Source organism: Takifugu rubripes, chromosome 20 (assembly GCF_901000725.2).
Source record: "Takifugu rubripes chromosome 20, fTakRub1.2, whole genome shotgun sequence".
In the NCBI taxonomy this organism is placed as follows: domain Eukaryota; kingdom Metazoa; phylum Chordata; class Actinopteri; order Tetraodontiformes; family Tetraodontidae; genus Takifugu; species Takifugu rubripes.
The window spans coordinates 14,141,748-14,162,967 of NC_042304.1; the positions used below are offsets into that span (position 1 = coordinate 14,141,748).

The 21,220-nt window shown below is 47.5% G+C and overlaps 3 protein-coding genes across 23 annotated transcripts in view; 2 read left to right on the forward strand and 1 right to left on the reverse strand.

Annotated features, from left to right (window-relative positions):
• dock7 (dedicator of cytokinesis 7) overlaps positions 1-2,908 on the forward strand; it is a 28,731-nt gene extending 25,823 nt beyond the window's left edge. For 13 of the 19 annotated variants that reach the window (XM_029827606.1, XM_029827608.1, XM_029827611.1 and 10 more), the window contains 7 exons: positions 454-579; positions 655-744; positions 816-1,052; positions 1,122-1,265; positions 1,342-1,448; positions 1,523-1,690; positions 2,244-2,908. In XM_029827606.1, coding sequence (XP_029683466.1) covers positions 454-579; positions 655-744; positions 816-1,052; positions 1,122-1,265; positions 1,342-1,448; positions 1,523-1,690; positions 2,244-2,286 — 915 coding nt within the window. In that variant the 3' untranslated portion in view covers positions 2,287-2,908. Of the gene's footprint in view, positions 1-444; positions 580-654; positions 745-815; positions 1,053-1,121; positions 1,266-1,341; positions 1,449-1,522; positions 1,691-1,800; positions 1,821-2,243 lie in introns of all 19 variants that reach the window. The other 6 variants (XM_029827607.1, XM_029827610.1, XM_029827621.1 and 3 more) reach the window with 2 other exon arrangements.
• Positions 2,909-2,972: 64 nt separating this feature from the next.
• Positions 2,973-8,183, reverse strand: usp1 (ubiquitin specific peptidase 1). Its single transcript, XM_011615117.2, has 9 exons — positions 8,074-8,183; positions 7,350-7,565; positions 7,058-7,202; positions 6,847-6,948; positions 6,558-6,721; positions 5,733-6,406; positions 5,430-5,588; positions 5,059-5,260; positions 2,973-4,913 (listed from the first exon to the last, which is right to left on the reverse strand). Exons 2-9 carry the CDS (start codon positions 7,517-7,519, stop codon positions 4,109-4,111), a joined length of 2,421 nt encoding a protein of 806 aa, XP_011613419.2. The 5' UTR covers positions 7,520-7,565; positions 8,074-8,183; the 3' UTR covers positions 2,973-4,108.
• Positions 8,184-9,411: 1,228 nt separating this feature from the next.
• The window catches only part of kank4 (KN motif and ankyrin repeat domains 4), a 42,130-nt gene continuing 30,321 nt past the window's right edge, over positions 9,412-21,220 (forward strand). For 2 of the 3 annotated variants that reach the window (XR_965410.2, XM_011615114.2), the window contains exon 1: positions 11,546-11,774. The gene's annotated coding sequence lies outside the window, so the exon portion shown is untranslated. Of the gene's footprint in view, positions 9,485-11,545; positions 11,775-21,220 lie in introns of those variants that run through there. The other variant, XM_011615116.2, reaches the window with a different exon arrangement.

Below are 21,220 nucleotides of genomic sequence, written 5' to 3' on the forward strand. Positions count from 1 at the left end.
AGTTTTTATCCTTTCAATTTTTAGGAATGATTTGCTTTAGAAACAGAATGAAGAGGCGGTAAAATCCTGTATGGAATAATGAGTGAGCATAATAAGGTGGCATTGTCTTTTGTAGTGGAACAAATTCTAAAATAATAAATAGCCTCTTGTAATTGATGCGATAGCACGGACATTATGATTCCAGACTAATTTTGAGTTATTGGTTGATACTTTCATTTCAAAGTCAACCCCTATAAATTAGGAATTTGTAGACTCGAATATTTGGATGACTTTGATGATAACTGTGTGTAAGTCTATAAGATTAAACCTGTTGTGCTGAGGAGTTCACTGGTGACCAATGTTTGGTCAGATGATCACCAATGAATCCGGGGCGTAACAGGTTTCTTCTTTATTGGAGCACTTTCACCTGGAATATAATTCACCCCGTTTCTCTCCTGCTCGCAGGACGGAAAGAGGATGTTTGGTACGTACTTTAGAGTCGGCTTTTACGGCTCAAAATTTGGCGACCTGGACGAGCAGGAGTTTGTGTACAAGGAGCCGGCCATCACCAAGCTGGCAGAGATCTCTCACAGGCTGGAGGTGAACGCACGATGATCCGGAATTTTTGCGCTTGGACTTTTCCCAATTTAATGCGGCTCTCTCCCGTCTTTGCAGGGTTTTTATGGGGAGCGCTTTGGAGAGGACCAGGTGGAGGTCATCAAGGACTCAAACCCAGTGGACAAGTGCAAGCTGGACCCAAACAAGGTGGGTCGTAGGCGAAGCGGTCCCGCTCTGCCGCTCAGCACAGGGGGCTCACGAACCGTCCCGTTCCGCAGGCCTTCGTCCAGATCACGTACGTGGAGCCGTACTTCGACACCTACGAAATGAAGGACCGCATCACTTACTTCGACAAGAACTACAACCTCCGGCGCTTCGTCTACTGCACCCCCTTCACGCTGGACGGGCGGGCGCACGGGGACCTGCACGAGCAGTACAAGCGCAAGACCATCCTCACCACGTCCCACGCCTTCCCGTACATCAAGACGCGCATCAACATCATCCACAAGGAGGAGGTGCCGTCCCACCCAAGCCGCAGTGTTCACTCGCTAAAGCTGCCCACTAAAAAAGTCCCCCCCCCCCAGATTATCTCCACGCCCATCGAGGTGGCCATAGAGGACATGCAGAAGAAGACTCAGGAGCTGGCCTTCGCCACGCACCAGGACCCGGCCGACGCCAAGATGCTGCAGATGGTCCTGCAGGGATCGGTGGGAACCACCGTCAACCAGGTGAAGGGGGGGGGAGAATAGCTGGGAATATTGACTGGAATAAAGCAGAGTGTTAAAGCTGCTCCCTGCTCTTCAGGGTCCTTTGGAAGTGGCTCAGGTCTTCCTGTCGGAGATTCCCAGCGATCCGAAGCTGTACAGGCACCACAACAAGCTACGGCTCTGCTTCAAAGACTTCACCAAAAGGTACTGCGGGTCATTTAAACCGCCGTTATGGTATGAGGCTCTGCGTTAGTTCACCGTGGGCACCTGCTCGACAGGTGTGAGGACGCCCTGCGTAAGAACAAGAGCCTGATCGGGCCGGACCAGAAGGAGTACCAGAGGGAGCTGGAGAGGAACTACCACCGCCTGAAGGAGGCGCTGCAGCCCCTCATCAACAGGAAGATCCCTCAGCTTTATAAACCTGTGCTGCAGGTCAACTCGCACAGGTAGGAAGAGGCAGCTGGGGGGGGCGTGGCTTCAGGTCAGGCTCGCATATTAATTTCTGCTCGTTTTCATTTTTTCTGTTGGGCAAAAAAAAAAAAAAAACATCCCGCAGCAAACGGACAGCTTGACAAGGTAGTTTGGGACTGGTCTCTGTCCTCTGTTGTGTATTAAAGAGGACGTCCGCCCAGAAAAGGAACTTTATCTATTCAGTGTTGATGGGGGGGGGAGACGCCAGGCTGCAGAACCTCCCTCAACATGTGGAATAGAGGGAACTTTCATTTTTGGACGGACTGTCCCTTTAATACGTGCGGTTCCCACTGATCTACAATCCTGTAACCAATCAGACCTGTAGAATTAAGATCATTCCGAGATTTCCAAAAGAAACCAGTGAGGTTGTTTCCACCGGGATCACACTGGGAACCCCGCATTCGTCCTCGGCGTCTCGTCTCATTATGCTCAAAGGTTTTAACGGAGGTGGAAGTTCAGGCGGCAGACGAGCAGCAGAACGCCACTTCCTGTGTGAGTGAATCCCGTCTTTGTTCTTCTCTTTTCCAGAGATTCCTTCAGCAGGTTGAGTCTCCGTAAGCTCGACATCTGAGGAAGAATGGAGGCGCGAGCACACACAGCAGAAACTGCAATATTAATTTATTATGGGGTGTAAATAGAGGAGTCCCGCCAGGTCGGTACGTCATTCCAGTGTCTTAATTTGTTTACAGACGAGCTGTTACAGTCGGAGAAGAACAAGTCAGACCAGGCGACACCTTGGCCTTTGGACCGAGACTTCCTTTTATGTCCCGGGAGAAAAAGTCCTAGTATTTTATCCCTATGCAACCTTCGAAACGAAGCCAATTAAGAATGTCGGACGCAACAAAACGAGCCAATGAAGAGAGAGAACGCTCTGAGAGCCCTTTTAGTTCCAGTGCCAAATGATTGTCTCAAAGCAGGAACGGTCCAATTCCAAAGGTCAAGGTGTCCCTTTTTGATAATGTATTATTACGTGTCCAAATAATCTGTATTCAATTTCATGTGTGCACTTTTTTATTACGTAGCAACGCATTTTACAACCCAAACATGTACGAGGGGGAAAAAAAAGGTACCGTTATTTATCGTGATGCTTTTATTATTTCTAGCTTGAAAGATTGTTCTGACGTTGGGAACATCCTTGTATAATTTTCTGTAGTTTTGTTTAAATATTTTACTAAATAAATATTTTAATGTTGCGTTGGGGTACGCTCGGAATCTGGCGTGTTGTGTTCGGGTGGGGGGAGAAAGGTGGAAAAAGACGAGTGAAGGTAAAAACTTTATTGTGCATAGCGTGGAGCTCATGACGGAGCGGCCGTGGCCAGAAAACCAGCCGGAATCCTTTAAATCCCAGGTTAAAAAAACCAGCTAAATCTATAATACCAGCCCAACGGGCTCTGCAGAACTTTGGATCACTGCTACATATTCGTATCGAGCGTCGGGGGGAAAAAAATCCCTGATTTTCAGTTTTATGATCCGAATCGTTGGAATATATTTATATACACAAAGCTTATGTACAGAAACGGGTCTGGGACCCAGTCAGCAGCCCGGGTGCCCCGAAGGAGAACAGCTGGGGAGGATGGATGGATTCCTGGGGGTGAGCTTATTTTTGTGATGGGAACGGGCCGAGCGGAGTCGGACTGATGGATGGATGGATGGATGGATGGATGGATGGTCGGTTGGTTTCCCCAGAGTGACTCCACCTGCTGATGCCAACGTTGAGCCCTGAGATGGATACTGACGACTGATGTTGCACATCTGCAGCTAGCTTATACACCATAAGGACGTGGCACCAGGGCAGGAAGGGTCAGCCACTGGCACCTTTAACCCGTTGGTTCAGTGCTCAGTATTAAACCTGCTGTTAAAAGCCTGTTCATATAGGGAGAGGGGAGGAGGGGGGGGCATTAGGAGAGATAATTCAAATATACAGCTTGGATGAAAATCACCTTTTCAAAATGTTCTGCGTTGGGAACTAGAAAACGTCAACGGTTCAAACTTTATCTGCATAGCATAAATTCCAGCCTCCGGCGTTACTAGAAGGGAAAACCAGTGCAGTCGATGGGATGCAGGGAAAGGAACCCTGGGGGGGGAGGGGGGGGCTGTGTCCTGAATGTTTGGGGAAATTCAACAGACTTTGGCGTTCATTGATACCAACGTGTCTGGAAATGCAGCCCGTCCGCTCATCCAAGTGAATTTCCCAGAAAAACGTTCCAGATTTTTCATTCCAAAAGTGCTTTTCCCCAAATGGTAAAAAAGAACCACGTTCACTCAGTAACCACGAGAGGAGGAGGCATTAAAGATTATCAAATGTTCAAAAATGATCCCCCCAGAAAAAAGAAATTCATCCCTGGCATGTAAAAAAATAAAAAAGCCCAGATCCTGGCTGGGGGAGGGGGGGGTCAGTATTTCCGGCCCTGTGCGGCGGCCCCGGCGGCAGCTGTGCTGGGCGCCGGCTCGGCCACGCGTCTGTAGAACAGCAGGTACGGCGTGGACGAGGAGCAGGTCTCGGGGGAGCAGGCTCTCAGGAAGTCCTCCTCCTGGAACAGGCGCACCTCGCAGTCGTCGAACAGCAGCCACTTGCCTTCGTACTGGAGGAGGTGGTCCAGCGCCCGCTGCTCCGTGGCCCCCGCTGGGCCACAGCTGCTGGCGGGGGCCTCCTCTCCCACCCCGGGCTCTTTCTTCAGTCCCGCTTCAGGGTTTTGGCTCAGGCTGATGGTTTTCCTCCGTTTGGGGCCCTCGGCGCTGGCCGCTTTCTCCGGGTGCGCGTTGCTGGTTCCCAGTTGATAACTGGACAAACTCCTCTGGCCTCCCAGGAGTCCCACCCCCCCCTCGGACAGCTTCTTGCCTCCCGTTTTCCCACCGGCCAAACTCAAGCCTCTCCTGTTCAGGTTAAACGACACCTCTCCGTCGTCGTAGCTCGGGAGCTCGTCTTTCTTGGCGGGCGCGGGCTTGCTCTCCTCCTCCTCCTCCTCGGACTCCGGGCCGTCCGCTGGCCTCAGCTTGACGTCGCTCAGGTCGCTCATGCGGACGTAGGCGGTGTAGTGGCCGCTGCCGATGGTGACGCCGCTGTGCATGATGACGGCAAAGAGGCGGTAGTGCTGCCCCTGTGCGGCCGAGGGCTGCGTGCACCACTCCTCCAGGGACAGGCTCAGCGGGGTCTGCAAGGGGGTGTTCACCTTGGACAGCCCAGCGTAGGGGTCCAACCTGAGACAGAAACAGACGGGTACGTTACTGGGAGGTGGGGCGGACGTAAAACATGTGAGCTGAAGACGTTTGTCCACATTAAAACCTGAATCCTACACATCCCATCAGGTTTGAGGGACATTCCGTCCCTTTGAAGTCCACTCACTCTAAGCTGTTGGCGGAGAAGCGTTTGAGGTGGATGGTGATGACTTCAGGAGTTTTGTCAAACAGGAGACTCCTCTCCGCTTCTGTGTAATGACGGCAGGTCTCGCAGAAGTATTTGTCCTCCCCGACGATGCGCTCCGCGGAGGCAAACTGCCCGATGGCCCAGGTCAGGGTCTTCAGCTCTGGCTTTGGATCCGGGGACACTGAAGAGGAGAGAGAGTTGCTGATGGGGCATTCGTCAACAGACAGGAACAGTTCTAGGATTCTAAAGCTCATTAAACACAACGGTTGACAGGTTTAACGAGGGTCCACACCAGAGTTTGTGAGTTTTGGAAGCCAATCTTATTCTAAATGAATAAAATGCAGCCCCACCTGAAGAGAAGTCCCCCGGGCTGCTGGGCGAGTCGTCCAGCACCGGGACGCTGATGTCCTGAAAGTCTTCTCTCCTCTCTGTGAAGCTCTCACACTCCAGGCAGCGAGTCCTGAGAACCAGCTGACCCTGGAACAAGGTCTCCATCAGATCCAGGCCGTCTGCGTTGGGGAGGAAACAGAACAGAGGAGCCGATCATCATCACGCGTTGTAAACAAAGTGATGTCAAAATAAACACCTCTATATATTACACCTCTGTCCATTTATGTTAGGAGTGCAAAACTAGTAATGATAAAGGGCCGCACCCTGACATCTGCCGGCGCTCTTGAGTGCGGCCATGTTCTGAGGAGGTCTCTCTTCACTGGCCTCCTCACTTGACCTCTGACCCTCGCCCAGCCCGTTTTCCTGCTCTGGTTTGTTTGGGAGCTTCACAGTGGTGCAGCTGATCTTCCCCAGGCGGCGGAACTTGGAGAAGATGCTGGGTTGTTTCCCAGAAGGCCTCAGCCAGCTCAGTTTGGTTTTCTTCTTTCGTTTGGAGGTTTTGTCGCCTTTTGCCTCGCCGTCACTCTCCGCTTCTTCCTCCTTATGGAGCTTCTTCGTCCCAGCATCCTCCGCCTCTCGTGTGCTCACCATCACGTCGCTGGACGACCGTCTTTTGGACCGAGTGACAGGCTTGTTCCTTACTTCTTCCTCTGCCTCAGATTTCTTCGCGTCCACAGATTTTGGCTTCTTTTTGGCGTTTCCCACCTCTGTGTCGCTCTTTCTCTTGCTGCCCACTTGGTTCTCATCTTCTGTGGAACTCTTGGGTTCTGCTACTGTGTTTTCATCCTCATGTTTCACCTCAGTTGCTGCCTTGTCCCTATTCAACCCCTGCTCTTTCCTGATGGTATCACAAGCCTCTTGGATGTATCCCAGGATGCACTGCAGCACCTCCTGGGCATCGTGCTGGAGATAACCTTCATACATGGGGTTTAGTTGTCTGCAACACACACACCTTCAGCAATTAGTTGGGTCAGAAAAACATGGAAATGCATCATATTTATAAAGCGAAATAACCGTGCTGACTTGTGTACATCGTGTTATTCCACTTGAGTTTCCCACCAATAAATGAAACATGAGCACATTGTCACCTGAGCGTGTGGAGGATCTTCCGAGGAGGAGTGGCGAGTTCGTCCCCGAAGCTGTCGGGGTTCAGCAGGAAACCAGACTGGAGCTGCTCGATGGAGATAATCAAGCTGTTGAAGCTCGCCAGGAGCTCCACCTGCGGTGGCAAATCCTCCGTGACCTCTGCCGTCTGGGAGAAGGACGCACAAACCAATGACTGAAATGTATTGGTCATCTGATAATCAGTTAAACCAAACCACAGCTAAAGTCAGGACACGGTAACATGAGCAGCGACGACACCAGGAAAGCAATAACCTGTTCATTTTTCTCCTCTTCTTTCTGAGACTTTGCTTTCCTTTTGGACAGTTTATGCAGTTTCTTCACGCCGTCTCTGAGCCCTGGGCAGTAGTAGAGCACCTGCAACAGCGGTGGATGTCAGTCATTAGTCACGATTCCAAATAAACCTCTACAACCAACAGCCACAAACGCTGTTTCAACAGGTGGCTAAATACAACCCGCCACCCACCTGTAAGACACTGTTCAAGTAGCAGGTGTTGCCGAGGTTGTTGAGGCCCACGAATGGAACCAGGGTCTCCCTCTTTTCTGATGGCAGCAGAAAGCCAGGCGAGGCTGGACATGGAGACGGGCCCGGGACCACCTGGTCACAGGGGCTGGACCGGGAAGAACAGTCATTTTCAACTGTAATCACGCTTGGTAATCATTCAGTTGTGTCTAAAATGTATTTCTGTATAAATAATGACAGAGGCTGATATTTCTAACTATCCAGGACGACCAATAAGGCAGTAACACAGACCCACCTGGGCTCGGGCTCCAGTGAGTCAAACGCTTTCGGCTCATCTGCTTGGGATTCGGAGAAATCTAGAGCCCGTTTGGTTTCTTTCCTCTGGAGGAACTTGAGAGAGAGTTTATTCCGTCTAACGGGGCTCCCCAAAGCCGCCACCACATTTTCACCTTGCAGGCCGGGCATCTCTGATCAGCGGGGCTGTTCTACACGGATGCAAGAGCGCCACCCACTGGAAAGACATGGAAATACAGCTCTGACTCACATTCTGCGCTGTTCAGTAGAAACGAAAGTACACCAAGATCATCCTGGCATTTTGCCCAGCTACGACCAAAGGATGTGGCTAAATTACATTCAAACAACCCCGTTTGATTCATTCCTGCTCGATAAACTACTACACACCGCATTATATAACGTTTACGTTAGCACGCTAAAGGCTAACTTACTAGTGCTTTTCTTGCTTTCTTAGACTCCGTGCAAATTAAAAAAAACAATCAAATCTCACCACAGAAAGTACCATCTAAACCAGAGGAATGGTTACACAGTGTTACTCTTTACCATATAGAAAACATTAAACCGGTGTTGCCAGTATTTCGCAGACAACAGCGACAAAACTGGGTCAAAACGGTGCAGTGAAAAAGTGGGAGGAGAAAACAGGGAGCACGCCGTTAGTGAAAACGCACTTAACCAAAATAAAGATTCTTAGACATTTAACGGCGTGTGAGGCGTAGTAGACTTACCCGGGAGACTCATTCCAACTGTAAAATGATTTTCACACTATCCTTCCCAACAGTATCTGGCGACTTGGCGCAGCAGAAGTTGGCGGTTTTTCCTGCTTGAAGGCCCATTGACTGGCGACATCGCCTGTTAAACATCGTCAAAACATCAACAGATCCAATAAAACTGCTCAAACTGCAAAGACCCTTGTGCATCATAGTAGATTTATAAATTTAAGTGAAAACAATAAGAGTAATTTTATTCTTATAAAATAATTTAATCTGAAAGATTAATATTTTTAAATATCAGGCATATCCAAGGACGGTCTTGCGTTTTAGGCCCAATAGCCCAGTGAGTGGAGCCATTTTTGTAGTTCTTTAAACTAATACGTGAAGTCACGTCTGCAACGGATTGCCCCCATTAATTTCCTGTAGCAAATCCTGGAATTCTTTTTTTTACTTTTATTTTTTTTACCTCAGACCCCACTGATAATATTGCCATTAAATGTGTGTTGTTCCTGTGTGTGTTTATGTTCCTTACAACGTACACAAATTAAATGCCACTGTCACTGCCACTGTTGCTTGTTGGGGGTCAGGCCCTGGGATTCTGTAAAGCGCCTAGAAACAATTTTGATTGTAACAGACGCTACATACATAACGATTGATTGATTGATTGATTCAACTCCAGTTTCTCTCAGATCAAACACCAAATCAACAACATTCAACTATACAGACAATGCATACAATCATATGCGGTCTGTTTCTAAAATACACTGCCAGAAAGAAGCTATTAATACTACATTGATATTGCATACATTTGCTGGTGTAATATTCGCATTTACAATTTTCGGCGATTAAAACACCCTAAAATTGTGCAGAGAAATATTCAGTCAATCAGACATTTAATTCAAGTTCAGTCGACAAACACATACAAAACAAGCATTCGAAGTAGCATGAAATGGAGTAAAATAATATTAATACTAATAAAATAAGTCAATGAAAGTGTAAAATCACTCAACGCCAGTAAGAGTTTTTTTTTAAATGAATTGTCCCCCACTGATATTTTTTTTTAAATTGCGTTTGTTTTATTTTGAAGGCGTCAACGGAAAAGCATATAATATTTAGTATAAAATGATGGTAATCGTTTGAACAAAAACCCACAATTTAAGAAAAATCATTTGCAGATTGTTATTAAATCATATATTTGTTGGAAAGTAGCTTTTTCCCCCCTCTTTATACAACTATTGCTGTTTTCACTGACCTAAAAAAAACGGTTGTTCGTGAACAAGTTTGGGGCAGTGCGCTTTTATAGCCAGCAGGGGGAAGTAGTGCTCAGGATCATGAGGAGTGAAGCGTCCAGCATCATTTCGGCTTCCACTGGAGCATCTCATCCGACGGTCAGCGGAGCGGAGGCTTCTCTTCCAGCACTTCCACGGTAAGATACTATTCACGTTTCCTCAGATTCTCTGCTCAAACCCGTCACAAACAACATTGGCTTGAAAGCGTGACCGCGAGAGTTGCCTCTCTAATATCCGGTTTTTCCTGTGTGCATTAGTTGTAGTCCGTCGGCTGCAGAGTGCTGGTCCTGTCGTGTTTTCCCAACTAAGCGGACAGGTTTGCGGTCTGACTGCAGCGAAAAAATGAGCAGTGACAGACCTGTATCTTCGCACCTATAGGAATGTGTACGGTTGCATGCGTGCATGATGGACCTAAACCGCCGCTGCTGCAGAGTTGCTGCTTAATCATCAGCAGAGACGTATCGATGGACGCGGAGATACGCTGGAGCTACAATCCACCGTGTTCGTTTTTCAGGCTGGCGGGTTGTTGTGTTGTTGCAGCGGCAGGGATGTTGATACAGTAGTGGAAGGGAGCAGTTTGCAGGTAAACACTTCCTGTGAGGCTACGAGCCTCCCCGTGGAGGTTGTCATGTATCTGCATCATGCAGCCTCAACCATCAGAATATTTGATCCCTGCGATCCCCCCCCCCCCCTTCTGCACTGGTTTAAAAATGAATGCCACTGAACAAGAGCAATCTAGCTGCAAGTGAACGAGACTGGGAATATCTGAAAATCTCAGAGGTCATAAACAGTTGTGGTTTTATATTCTCTCACGTACCAGGAGATGGATTAACCCTGTGTGTGTCTGTGTGTGTGTGTGTGTGTGGGGGGGGGGAGGAAGGGGATTAGTGTGTTTCAGCTCCCTCTGCACCTGATGATAACATCAGTTTCTCAGGGGGGAGGAGATCTGTCCACTCATGTCTTAAATCCTGGTGAAGTCAATCCAAGGCCTTGTGTTTAATTGGTCGTCACAACACAATAGACCAGCCAATAACGCGGCTTCAGCTTGTTGAAGGCGGCTGTGAAGGATCTACTGTAGATGTTTCTCCCATGGGTGTGCTCCCAGAGGAATTCAACCTCTAACCTGTGGTAGTAATGAGGACGGTTCTCTTTTTATCAAGGCGGGTTCTGTCCCGGGGAGAGCCGAGCGGAGGCTGGGGGCAACGGCCCCGACCCGCGACATTAAAGAGAGGAGGCGGAATGAAAGCATGCTGAGCGACAGGACACCCCAGGAATGAGAACTATGTCCTGAAGTCAACCTCTTACCAACTAACCAAACCCCTCCGCGTGGCCGCTTCTAAAAAACAAATGGTTTTTCCAGTAACATCCTTTAACGCCGTCTGTATTTCTCCACTGAATTTCTTGGTTTTTTGGGGATTTTTTAACAGATTAATTAAAATACGGTGTGTGAAACTAGCGGTCAGAATAGAGCCTGCAGGAAATTAATACCAGCCCTCAACCTTTTCAAGTGTCAGAGAAACTATATTTAAGTGATGAGTAAAACAAGTTCTTTAGAACTGTTTTCTATTCTGGGCCACGGTGGAAACAGTACCCGTGATGATATTTAGGTCCTAAATGAAAGAAAACACAGAGATTATTATTGTAATAAGGGTCACAGAGGCATATTTGGGAGTCAGAACTCGTGCCCACTGGACCTTCAGCTGAGTCCGACTGAAAACATCCGCAGCAGAACTACGGTGCAACCTGACCCTGTCCGGCCTGTCAACAGTCATTCAGTCCAACTTCTCAAAAACTCCCAAAAATCTAAAACACGAGCAAACACATGACAGAATTAATTACGAGTTCTGACTTCCTGTGTGTTTTCATGCCTGAAGCGGTGAAAACAACTGAAAAAACATCTCAAACCCAAACTCCCCCCCCCCCCGTCTTCTCCAAACGCAACCTCGACTCATTAAGGCTCTTATTGCTTTTATCAGCGTCTTTATTTACAGTGGAATTCCCAGCAGCCCTTTCACCAACTCTGAGAAAAGGGGGTTAACCAGATCCTCCGGGAGCGCGTGCACGTGCACGCGGGCACATGTCACCTCGCGTCTCGGGCTGAACTTTGCATACTTCAGCGCGTGTGAGCGGCTCCCATTTGATGCATGCTGAGGAGGTGGGCGTATCCAGCCCAGCCGCTCTGATGTTGGGAAGCGGCAACTCCTCCATCCCACTCAGTCTGCCCTCTGCTCTCCCTGCTCTCCCTGCTCTCCCTGCTCTCCCGTCTCAGTCTGCCTGCGTGCCCTCCGGCGCACCGTTCTCCTCCCGCTCACCAGTGAGCGCCGCCGTCTGGGACGCACTCGCGCAGGTGCAGGCAGCAGACGCACATGTGAGTTCTCGGACAGGATTTTTGCCCCCCCAAAAAGACACCTCGGCCCAGCAGCAGAGGTAAGGTGGGCAACATATGATCTGCCTCTTTTTTCCTTCCATTTCCGTCTCCTCTCTTCTCGGTTGTTGATGCGGCTTCTCTGGGCTATTGATTTATCATCTCCATTCATCTTCCCACCGTCTTTATTTACCGGGACCTGACGGGAGTGCTGCCCGTTGCTCGCCTTATCCAGGTTTGGGATATGTTGCGCGATAGGTCAGCGGATGTTGGCGGGGAACACGTGCACGTGCTCTTCTCCCCGTCCCTTTGAGCTTCATCTCTATCTCCTTTCATCCTTTCCTCAGTTGATATAGATAAAAGTCCTGGTTTTACTAAGCCGGCGCTTCAGAAATGCAAATATGCATCCATGCGCGATGTGCTCATGCTGAAGGAAGTGTGCAGTAGGCGTTGGATGGAGGCAACTTTTGCATCGTTGCTTCCTGCAGATATGCTCTCTCAGGCTCTCTGCTTTCCTTCGCCTGCCACAGAGCATCGACCATGGTTGGCTGGCCAGCCGCAGCCACGCACGGCTAAGGCCTGTTTAAAGGGCGTCGCAGCGCGCTTGCCTGTTTCGTGCTGCATTTACTGACATTAGGGGCCGTCTGACCACGCTGAGGGTCAAAGGGCGCGTCCGGGATTCACACCAACACGCGCTGTCCCCTGAGATATCGCTGACCCACGTTAGTGTGTTTGCATGCGCGCGTGTGCGTTGTCCCTGGGAGCGGGGAGTAATACCAGCCGCCGTGGCTGCGGAGGCGCCATGATGGGTCATCTACAAACAGGCTGACAGAATCATAAACCGGGGAAATGTCAACTTTTCAGGAAATGAAAAGGGCTCGCTGTCCATGAATCTTAAACACCATCGTAGCTCAGAATTTAATGGGATTTGCTGCACTCGCACTTTTTACAGGGCCCCTGAGTCAACAGCAGTTTGTCTTGAAACCCAACACTGAAATAATACGTCTGAGTCAGAGAGCCTTTATTGTCATTGTGTGCACGCCATACAAACAGAGGGATTGCAGTATTAATTGAGCATTAATCCATAATTACAATATTGCTGATTACCCACCTGAAGGATCCCAGCAGTGACTTCCTTTTACACACCCCTCTGTGCACGTGTTTGTGCGACAGTGTCAAAGCTGATATTGTTCTGTTTAATTCTAGTTAGCAATTTTGGTCTGTCGACAAATGGAACATTGACCCTGCCAAAAATAACCTGCACGCTCGCAACATTATGCTGGGAATACTGTGGGAATATTGTGGGCAGAAACCTTGTGAATATGTAGCAATAACAAGAATTCATAGACAAACGCAAACACACACTCTCTTGTTTTTCTATCTATGTGACGGCGTTCATAGATGTTATTCATTATTCAGCTCCCTACCCTCACCATTCCAACTAACCCCGAACCTCAACTCTCTTTTAACCAGCTGTCTTAACCCTGAAACAGTCCTTTAAAGTTGTGTGGACCAGCAAGAATGGACCCACTTCACAAAAAATGTCCTCAGTTTGCTAGTAGAATGAGTATTTCGGTACCGAATATGTGGCAAATACAAGGACACACACACACACACACACACACACAAACATGTAGGCCAGAATTAGATGGTCACAGCTCATTTGTTATTGCAACTTTTGCTTCCAGCTATGAAAAAATATAATGAATATGGCAAGTGACATGATTCGTTCTTGTAACCGCTGCAGTGATGTGGATTTGCTGCAGGGTGTCTTCTCACCCACTAATATGGGTTCTGCTCTGTGTGTGTCTACGTGTGTGTAGGGGGTCGGTAGACAGGAGTGTGTGGTCAGTGCCAGCCGATGCCAGTCTGTCTGTCTGGGCTGGCTAGATGCCCGGTGCTCCCATGTGGTTCATATTCTCCAGACATCAGAATTCACAGCCTCCTTCTGAGGCTTGGCTGAACCAATAAATACCAGTAAATACCTCCGTTGGCCATCACATCAACAGCGCGCTTGTGAACCAGCGTGTGCGCTAATGCGGTCGCTCAGAAGATAGCGGCTCAGTTTCTCACTGAACCAAATAATTTGTCACAAAGACAAAACAAAGTTGGGAAAAAACGAATCTGCGAGGACACGCTGGAGCCTTCTTAAACGGTTCTGTGCACGTGTGATCGCAGCACACACACACACACACACACACACAGGAATAGTACTCCTAATCTTTTTCTGTGTTGACACATTCGTCCTGTGGTGTGCCACATGTTCAGATTCCATCTCCTGTTGTCTCCATCATAAACCTGAAGCATCTCTATCTCCTGTGGCCACTTCTGACTGGATGTCACATCCTGCTCGTCCAAGGAAACACGCCGATCATTTCTGTGATGAAAAATACCCGACACCTGATTCCACACCCGATCCCCCACCGAGGCTGCTGGGGGATTTATGCTGGATAACGTCATATAAATAACTCATACTGGTGCAACATTTAGTGGCACTGCAAGCCGGGACGTGTCACGCGATCGGCCTGTTAATCAAAAGAAGGCTGGAAAGCTCAGTCGGTGAGGGAGGAGATGGCTCCGTCTCTGCCGATCTCCACGTTCTCACTCTCAGCTTCACACGGTCAGATGACAGGAACCCCATCAGTGTTGCCTTATGATGAAAGGAATTCCAATCAATATTAATGCCATTCCTGACCCTTCAATAATAGATAAACCCATATATAGGTTTAGGGTGACATTTAGTGTCAGGACATGAAAATTATGGCATCAAAAATTTATTATGTCTCAAAAATCAGTTGGATAAAATTACCAGCCCACTATGTAATGGAGCTGGGCGTCTTATTTTGAAAGTTATCCAGTATTGGTCAAATATAGGCATAACAGGAACAGGAAAACAACATAGTCAATCTTTTGTGTTTTCATTATTTGAGGAGTGGGGAGTTCCTGGCATCTTTTAACCGAATACTTTAGGTAGTCCCACGGAGCTCTGAAGGGGTTTCCACCTTTAGGAACAATCAGCCAGGACAAAGGTCAACAGCATGAGTTATCCGCTCGGGATACGGACATCAAAAAGACAGTGGGGCTACGACGTGCACGGCTTTGATTTGTTAGTGTGTTTCACAGAGGAATGTGTGTGAGTGTGGAATTTGGTGTGAGTGGGTGAGTTTGGCTGGGCGAGGGTCAAGGAGGTGGCCTGCAGGCTGCAGCTGAGGAAAACTGCAGAGACCAGAGGAAGAAGACAAGCCGCAAGGCTTTCCGCTGCTCTTCTGTTTGGGTGGGGGGGCACCAGCGCGCTCTTTAACTGCTCCGGCCTCACCTCCAGCAGGGCTTTTATGAAAGAGTGAGGCTAATGTGAAAACAGAAGCAGTTGTGTTGCCTTCAGGAGCGCATTTATAAGCAGTTTTATTTAACATAAAGATGACAGAAGATTCCCCAAATTCTACCTGTGGATGATCATCACATACCAGACTGTATGTGATTTGTTTTTTTGGCCTTTTTGGTCGTTGTGGTTTGTGATATTTGAGGGTCTGGATTTAATTCGGTATTACAGCAGCCGTTAACTATAAGATAAATTTGCGAAGTGCAATTTGGCCAGAATTAAAGAACAACAGGACCTTTGTGAAGGTGCAGCCGTGAGGAAGAAGGACCACGTCCATCCTCACATTGTTTCCCATTGTATCCCCAGCACTGCTCCTTAATGGGTTCCTGGCATTGACAGGCAGGAAAAAACAGACTCTGTCATGCAAGGAGTCGAAAGTGCAGGCGGCAGCACCATGTGACTTCCTTAATGGAACCTCGCTCATTACATTTTGCATTGTAATTGGCTGGAAGCAGGAGGCAGGAACTTCCTGTCTAAGTAAAGCGACAACTCCTCAGATGAAGATTGCAAATGTGCGTATCTCTCTATCATCATCTGAGTACAGCAGCAGAGAGCGTTAGAACACTCTCCTGAAACCTCTGAACCTGTGATGAAGAGGGTGTGTGCGGTCAGACGGGATGGAATTTGCCCTCCTCACCACCTGACTGTTGTGGAGAACAGACAGGCAGCTCTGGGAGACTTCCAAGATTCTGCCTTTTTCTTGGAGTACTACTTGGATTAGTAACTGTTAGTGACTTTGGATATTTGCTTCAATAAGCTGCTGTTTCTGTACAGTGTCTCCCAACTGCCTGGTGCGCCTGAGTATTTGTGATGGTTTTTGGTTTATTTTACTCCAAAAAAAACCCAAGTCATCCTCAGAAAGACCTTAAACACATGCTTTCCCTGTCCAACAACACTTTTCTCTGATGAAAATTTTATGGCTCCCATCTGAAAGCAGAGAGAAAATTGGTTTATGGCTTGCATTCTCTTCTCCAACCTCTTCACTATCCCATGTGTACCACACACACGCACACACACACACACACACACACACACACACACACACAGGCTTTTATTTCTAAAGGCAGGTTTAGGTATCCCGGAGCTTTAAGTGTCCACATTTGATGTGAAGAGAGGCAAAGATGGAAATGATGAAAACAGATTATGGAGCAGGAGCGCTGTGGGTTTCTTTGATGCTGCTCCCATAATCTAACCTAATTATGAAGCGATAGCCGGCACTAAATGGTTGCATGAAGCTCAGGAATGTTGATCAACAGATGATTGATTCACCACTGAATGCCTGTGTGCTTGCAGCGAAGCACAGACTAATGGCGCTGCACCAGCGTGCACGGCGTGACGTGCACAGACACTTTAGTGTGACTCTCTCGCATGAGCTGCAGAGTGTTTGGCCCCTGTGGAACTCGGGCCTGACTGGGATTTAATGAGGCCTGAGCCTGTCTGCTCTTCCACCTGTAAGCGTGTTTCTGCATTCCGCTTTCTTGCAGCATCTTCCAGGTTCCCATTTGCCATCGGGCGTCTTCTGCACATGTGCACAAGCTGCCATTTCGCTTTCCGATAAATGATTATTGGAACTAACGAATCAGCTGTGTAACGACGGGTTAATGCTTAACAAGCAGAATAAAGCAAAGGTGATGCCCAAAGTGTGGGAATTTTAAGGTTCTGTGCACCAAATGACACTGGACATTTGGATCCACATACAAGTTAAAAAAATACAAACTATTATGGTTGTTAATGAAGGGTAATGCCTTTAAATGGTGACTGGCAGAGCAGCAGAGTTGGGCAAACAAAGAAGTTGGCAGGCAGAACATACTGTAAACAGCTGGCGGCACCAGGCAAGAGGCAGGAAAGCAACACAAACTGTTAGAAATAAGCATCGGGCAAATTAGACTGAAAGCAACATACTGTCACAACCTGCTTCCAGGAAAGTTTTGGGATTTAACAAGGCAGCAAACCAAATATCCAATCCTTTAAAGGAACTGGAAACCGGGAATCGATCCAAACCGACTCGCATTTCAGATCTTTACAGTGCTAGCTTTCATTACATACGTCTACATGCGTACACGCTGATCCTCATAACAACTTGGGTTATTTATCTTGCATGCAAACACACATGCACCCTTCTCCCCTTTTAATTATCCATGAGTCTCACTCAGTTTACTGTGAGTTCAACCTCTTTCAAAATATTAAATTAATCCAAATTAGCACATTTCACACTGTTGAAACGCTTCGTAATCCATTCGCCACGCATTGATAGATCGAGGATATGAAGCAACAAACTGCTCCCGCCCAATCAGCTGGAGAGTTTTGTCGCTTCGCCTTTCCGCCATCTGCTCTCATCCGCTCTCCAGGCAAGACGCAGCTCATCTCAGACGAGCCTAATCAGACGGGATTTCAGCGCTTGAACCAGCTAACCCACCAGTGACTCCAATCAGAAGGATTGTATTATCAGCCAGCCCGCTCCCCACCGCCAGTCAAAGTCCAAGTTATCCTTTATTTCCCCTGAAATATCACTTTTGACCTGGAATATAATACTTGCTGGATTTTTATGAGAACCCTTTTTAAATTAACTTTTTATTAAATCAGTGAAAAGGGTCGCAGTCATTGCAGACAGGGCTAACAGAATAGAATGTGATTTTTTTTATTTTTTTGAACTTTAAGCACACATAATTGATGATGGATCGTACGTTTTCATCTCTTCATACCCTCCTCTGGGCCCTGCAGCCCAAGAAGTTGCTGACACATTTGCCATTATCTCCTTGTTCTCCCCGGTAACTAAAATCCACAGACAGCTCCACATGTCAGCCAATCAGATAAGAGATAGCCTCTGATTTCAAGTCTGTGCCGCTCGCCTTTCATCCCGCTGATAGAAATCATTTTGCAAAACAGACAGATCCTGCAGTGTGTTTGCTATGTGCGGCGTCTCATGAGTTGATGTGGAAAAAAAGCAAACGAAGGTTGGATGTAGGGTTGAAGCGGGAGACAGAGGCCTCCTTTCAGCTAACCTCTCACTGGCATCTATAGGGAGAGACATGGGGAGCGAAGAACTGACTGTCGGAAGAGGGAATGTCAGCTAAACATTCCAGCAGCTGTACCCCCCCCCCCCCCCCCCTCCATATCTTTCTTCCCGCATGTCTGCATCCCAATCAGATATTTCTGTCAATCAGCAGTGTGTTACTGGCACCACATTTGGCAGCCAGCCAATCAGATCCAGAGTGGGGGAAAAGATGGAGGGATGGTTTAGATAGGAAGGGGAAAAGAAAGTTACTTGAAGGGAGGCAGACATGTTTGCATCATAAATCGGGGTACGGTTTCAAGTGTATCTCACTGTACCGTGGTCATGTTTCTTTAGAAATGTCACAGCCAGGAAGAAAAGTCTCAGTTAAGACCGGGCCTCGGTGCGAATTAGCTTCTCCGCACGACTACAACAGATTTCCTGTTCATATCAGCCGGCCTCCACAGCTGTCAGTACCGATTATTTTAACTATCGAGTCAGATAAATGATTCAGATGTTTGTGCCCAGAGTGCCAATGTTTCATTTGCTGACATCTTTTAAATGTGGATATGAATGCGTGCAGCGGAATAGTGCGCTAAAAAAGACAACATGCCATGCCTGTCATATATAGACTGAAAAGAAGAGCAGGCGGGGGTGGACTCTGTATGCACCAGGATGGTAAATTCCACCATGTTCCCCTCCAGACTGAAAGATCAGACATTGAAGGACTGATTTAGACACGAAAATATGGCAGACTGAACCTGCCAACATCGACAGTAAACAAGAGAAACCTTTGCTAGCTTTCCCCCCGCCGCGCCGCAGTTTCTTCCTGCTGTGAGGTCGCACCATCGCTCAAAAGATGGCCGAGGCCGGGTGGCAGCGCCGCACAAATATTGGCCACCGGCGACCCAGTGATGCTTTGTTTCTGTGTCACGATGCCGCTGCTTCAGAACTGTCTGTGCAGCCCAGCAACTTGGCCACAAACCAGAGGCCCAGATTTGTTCCCAATTTCTCCGCTGTGCCAAGATCGGCTTAAAATGGAGAAAAATAACTGGTCTGAGTAACCAACCCAATTTGTCACCAGTATGGCGTCATGTTAACCATGTCTGGTCATCATTCTCATCCCTGTACGTAGTGAGAACATGGCTCCTCTCCCTCGCTCTTCCTCCCAACAGCCAGCCACACACAAAGAGTGATGGACGGAGAGGGCTCTGCAGATAAAAGATGTTCCCCTCTTTGCTGCTCTGGGGTTATTTTTAACCTAAATGCTTGTAAACTGTGTGTCTCTCTTTATACGTCTCTCCGTCCCCCAGTGGCTCCATTTTCCGCTCCCCCAGCCATCATTCTATTCATTCATCAGTGGCGTGCGCGAGCGTGGCTGTGAGAAGAGATGAAAGAGTGCAAAGTGGAGTTTTCATCACAGGCCAACAGTGAGTGTATGTGTGTGTATGTGTGTGTGTGTGACTTGAAAACTGTGCAGCAGGAACATTGGTAAAATACAAACACAAAACAGAGAAGTGTACACTATAGCCACTGATGCTAATGACGTCTCTTTGCGTGTCCCTGGGCCTATTTTTTATGGCGTATTGAAAAGCTGAGGGTTTTCAGCAGCATTGAAGCCCATCTGTGACAAAACTCCTACTGATTGGCTATTCATCTGAGCAAATCAATGAACAAGGGCTGCAACATGTGCAGCCTCTATCTCAACTCTCCGCTGTGTGACGCGCTCACAAGCAAGAGTGTGATGTACTCAAAAGGGCGGCCTGCGCGTCAGATCTCCGACGTTTGTTCGTCTAAGAGCAGAGGGGAGATGAAAGTTAGCATAATGGAACTCTGGAATCGGTGTTGTCATCTAGTGATTGAAAACTGACCAACCTGCAGGTTGTCCTTTTTCTTATGGCTTTAATTTGTCATTCTGCAGCTTTAATGCACAATGTCCATCACCGCGGCGACGGCCTATTACGTCACATTCATTTTTTTTCCTTTTTCCTGTTGACTTTGACAGATTCAATTTGCCACGTCAATGAGGAAATCCTCCGCGTTGTGTTGAATTATGGGTGGATTGAGTGCAGTAGCACTGAGTGGGGTCTCAGGCCTGGTCGACTCTTCAGCTTTGCCGTGGTGTTGAACATGGTGGTGAATGGGAAGAGGATAAGCTGACAGGCAGAAAGAGCCCTTCTTTGATGGGATTAACACAGCAGCAGACAGGGACTCGTGCTTTAGATTGATTAAAGTGTAATCCTGGTGGATAATCATGCCTCCTGATGTGACATGTGTGGCCAGTGTACGTCTGACAGCACCGCAGACACATAAACAAAGCAGCCAGGTCTCCGTTAGGGTAGTAAAACCTGCATGCTGCTACTGTGGTGACGTCTTTATTCCACAACTACCACTCAGAAGTGGGAAGTTGAGATTTAGGTTTGTCTGATGTTTTGAGCATGTAAAAAAAAACAAAAAAACCTTTCGACAGCTATTTTATGGCGATTTTCTCATCACAATGGCAAATTAATTTAGAAAAGTCCTTAATTTCAGTCCTGCACTGCATCAATAGATGAAAAGGGAAGATCTCTGGGTTGACAAACTCTTCTTATAACCAGCCTTTAACATCATAAAAGTTACTGACTGGGGATATTAATTTGCTATCCAACACACATAAAAAGCAAACATGTTTAATCCCACATTCTCTGAACCATTATAGAATCAATTCAAGACTTCGGCGAACGTCATTAGGAATTTATAGCTCCTCAGAGATGATGTTTTGGGGTATTCATGGGGTATTCATTCCATTAGAGTCAATATATTTTGACAGTTGACAGGATGGTTTTCATGTATTTTGTGTACTTTACATTTTAATTGAATTACTTTTAAACAAATATTGTGCAAGACGGTGTGAAACTGGGTGAATTATTTGTGACTGTTATTATTCAAATCATTATTTTATTATTTTAATCATTCTGAGCCTTGTAAAATGCCAAATACGCAGAAAACCTGATTTCTGATTCTTATAAATCACCTAGTGACCCGGCATGAGGCCCATCCAGTGTAGTGTTATACTGAGGGAGATTAATATTTGATGATGGTGGTTTTCGTGGTAAACTAAGTTTGAAAGGATGGAAGATTGTGGGCTTTGATTCATG

Coding starts and splice junctions, on each gene's coding strand:
- usp1 (XM_011615117.2), bottom strand. CDS start 7,519: ATGCCCGGCCTGCAAGGTGAAAATGTGGTGGCGGCTTTGGGGAGCCCC. Junction 5,261..5,429: donor CCCGGGGGACTTCTCTTCAG/GTGGGGCTGCAT, acceptor TCTCCTCTTCAG/TGTCCCCGGATCCAAAGCCA. Junction 4,914..5,058: donor TTCTCCGCCAACAGCTTAGA/GTGAGTGGACTT, acceptor TTTCTGTCTCAG/GTTGGACCCCTACGCTGGGC.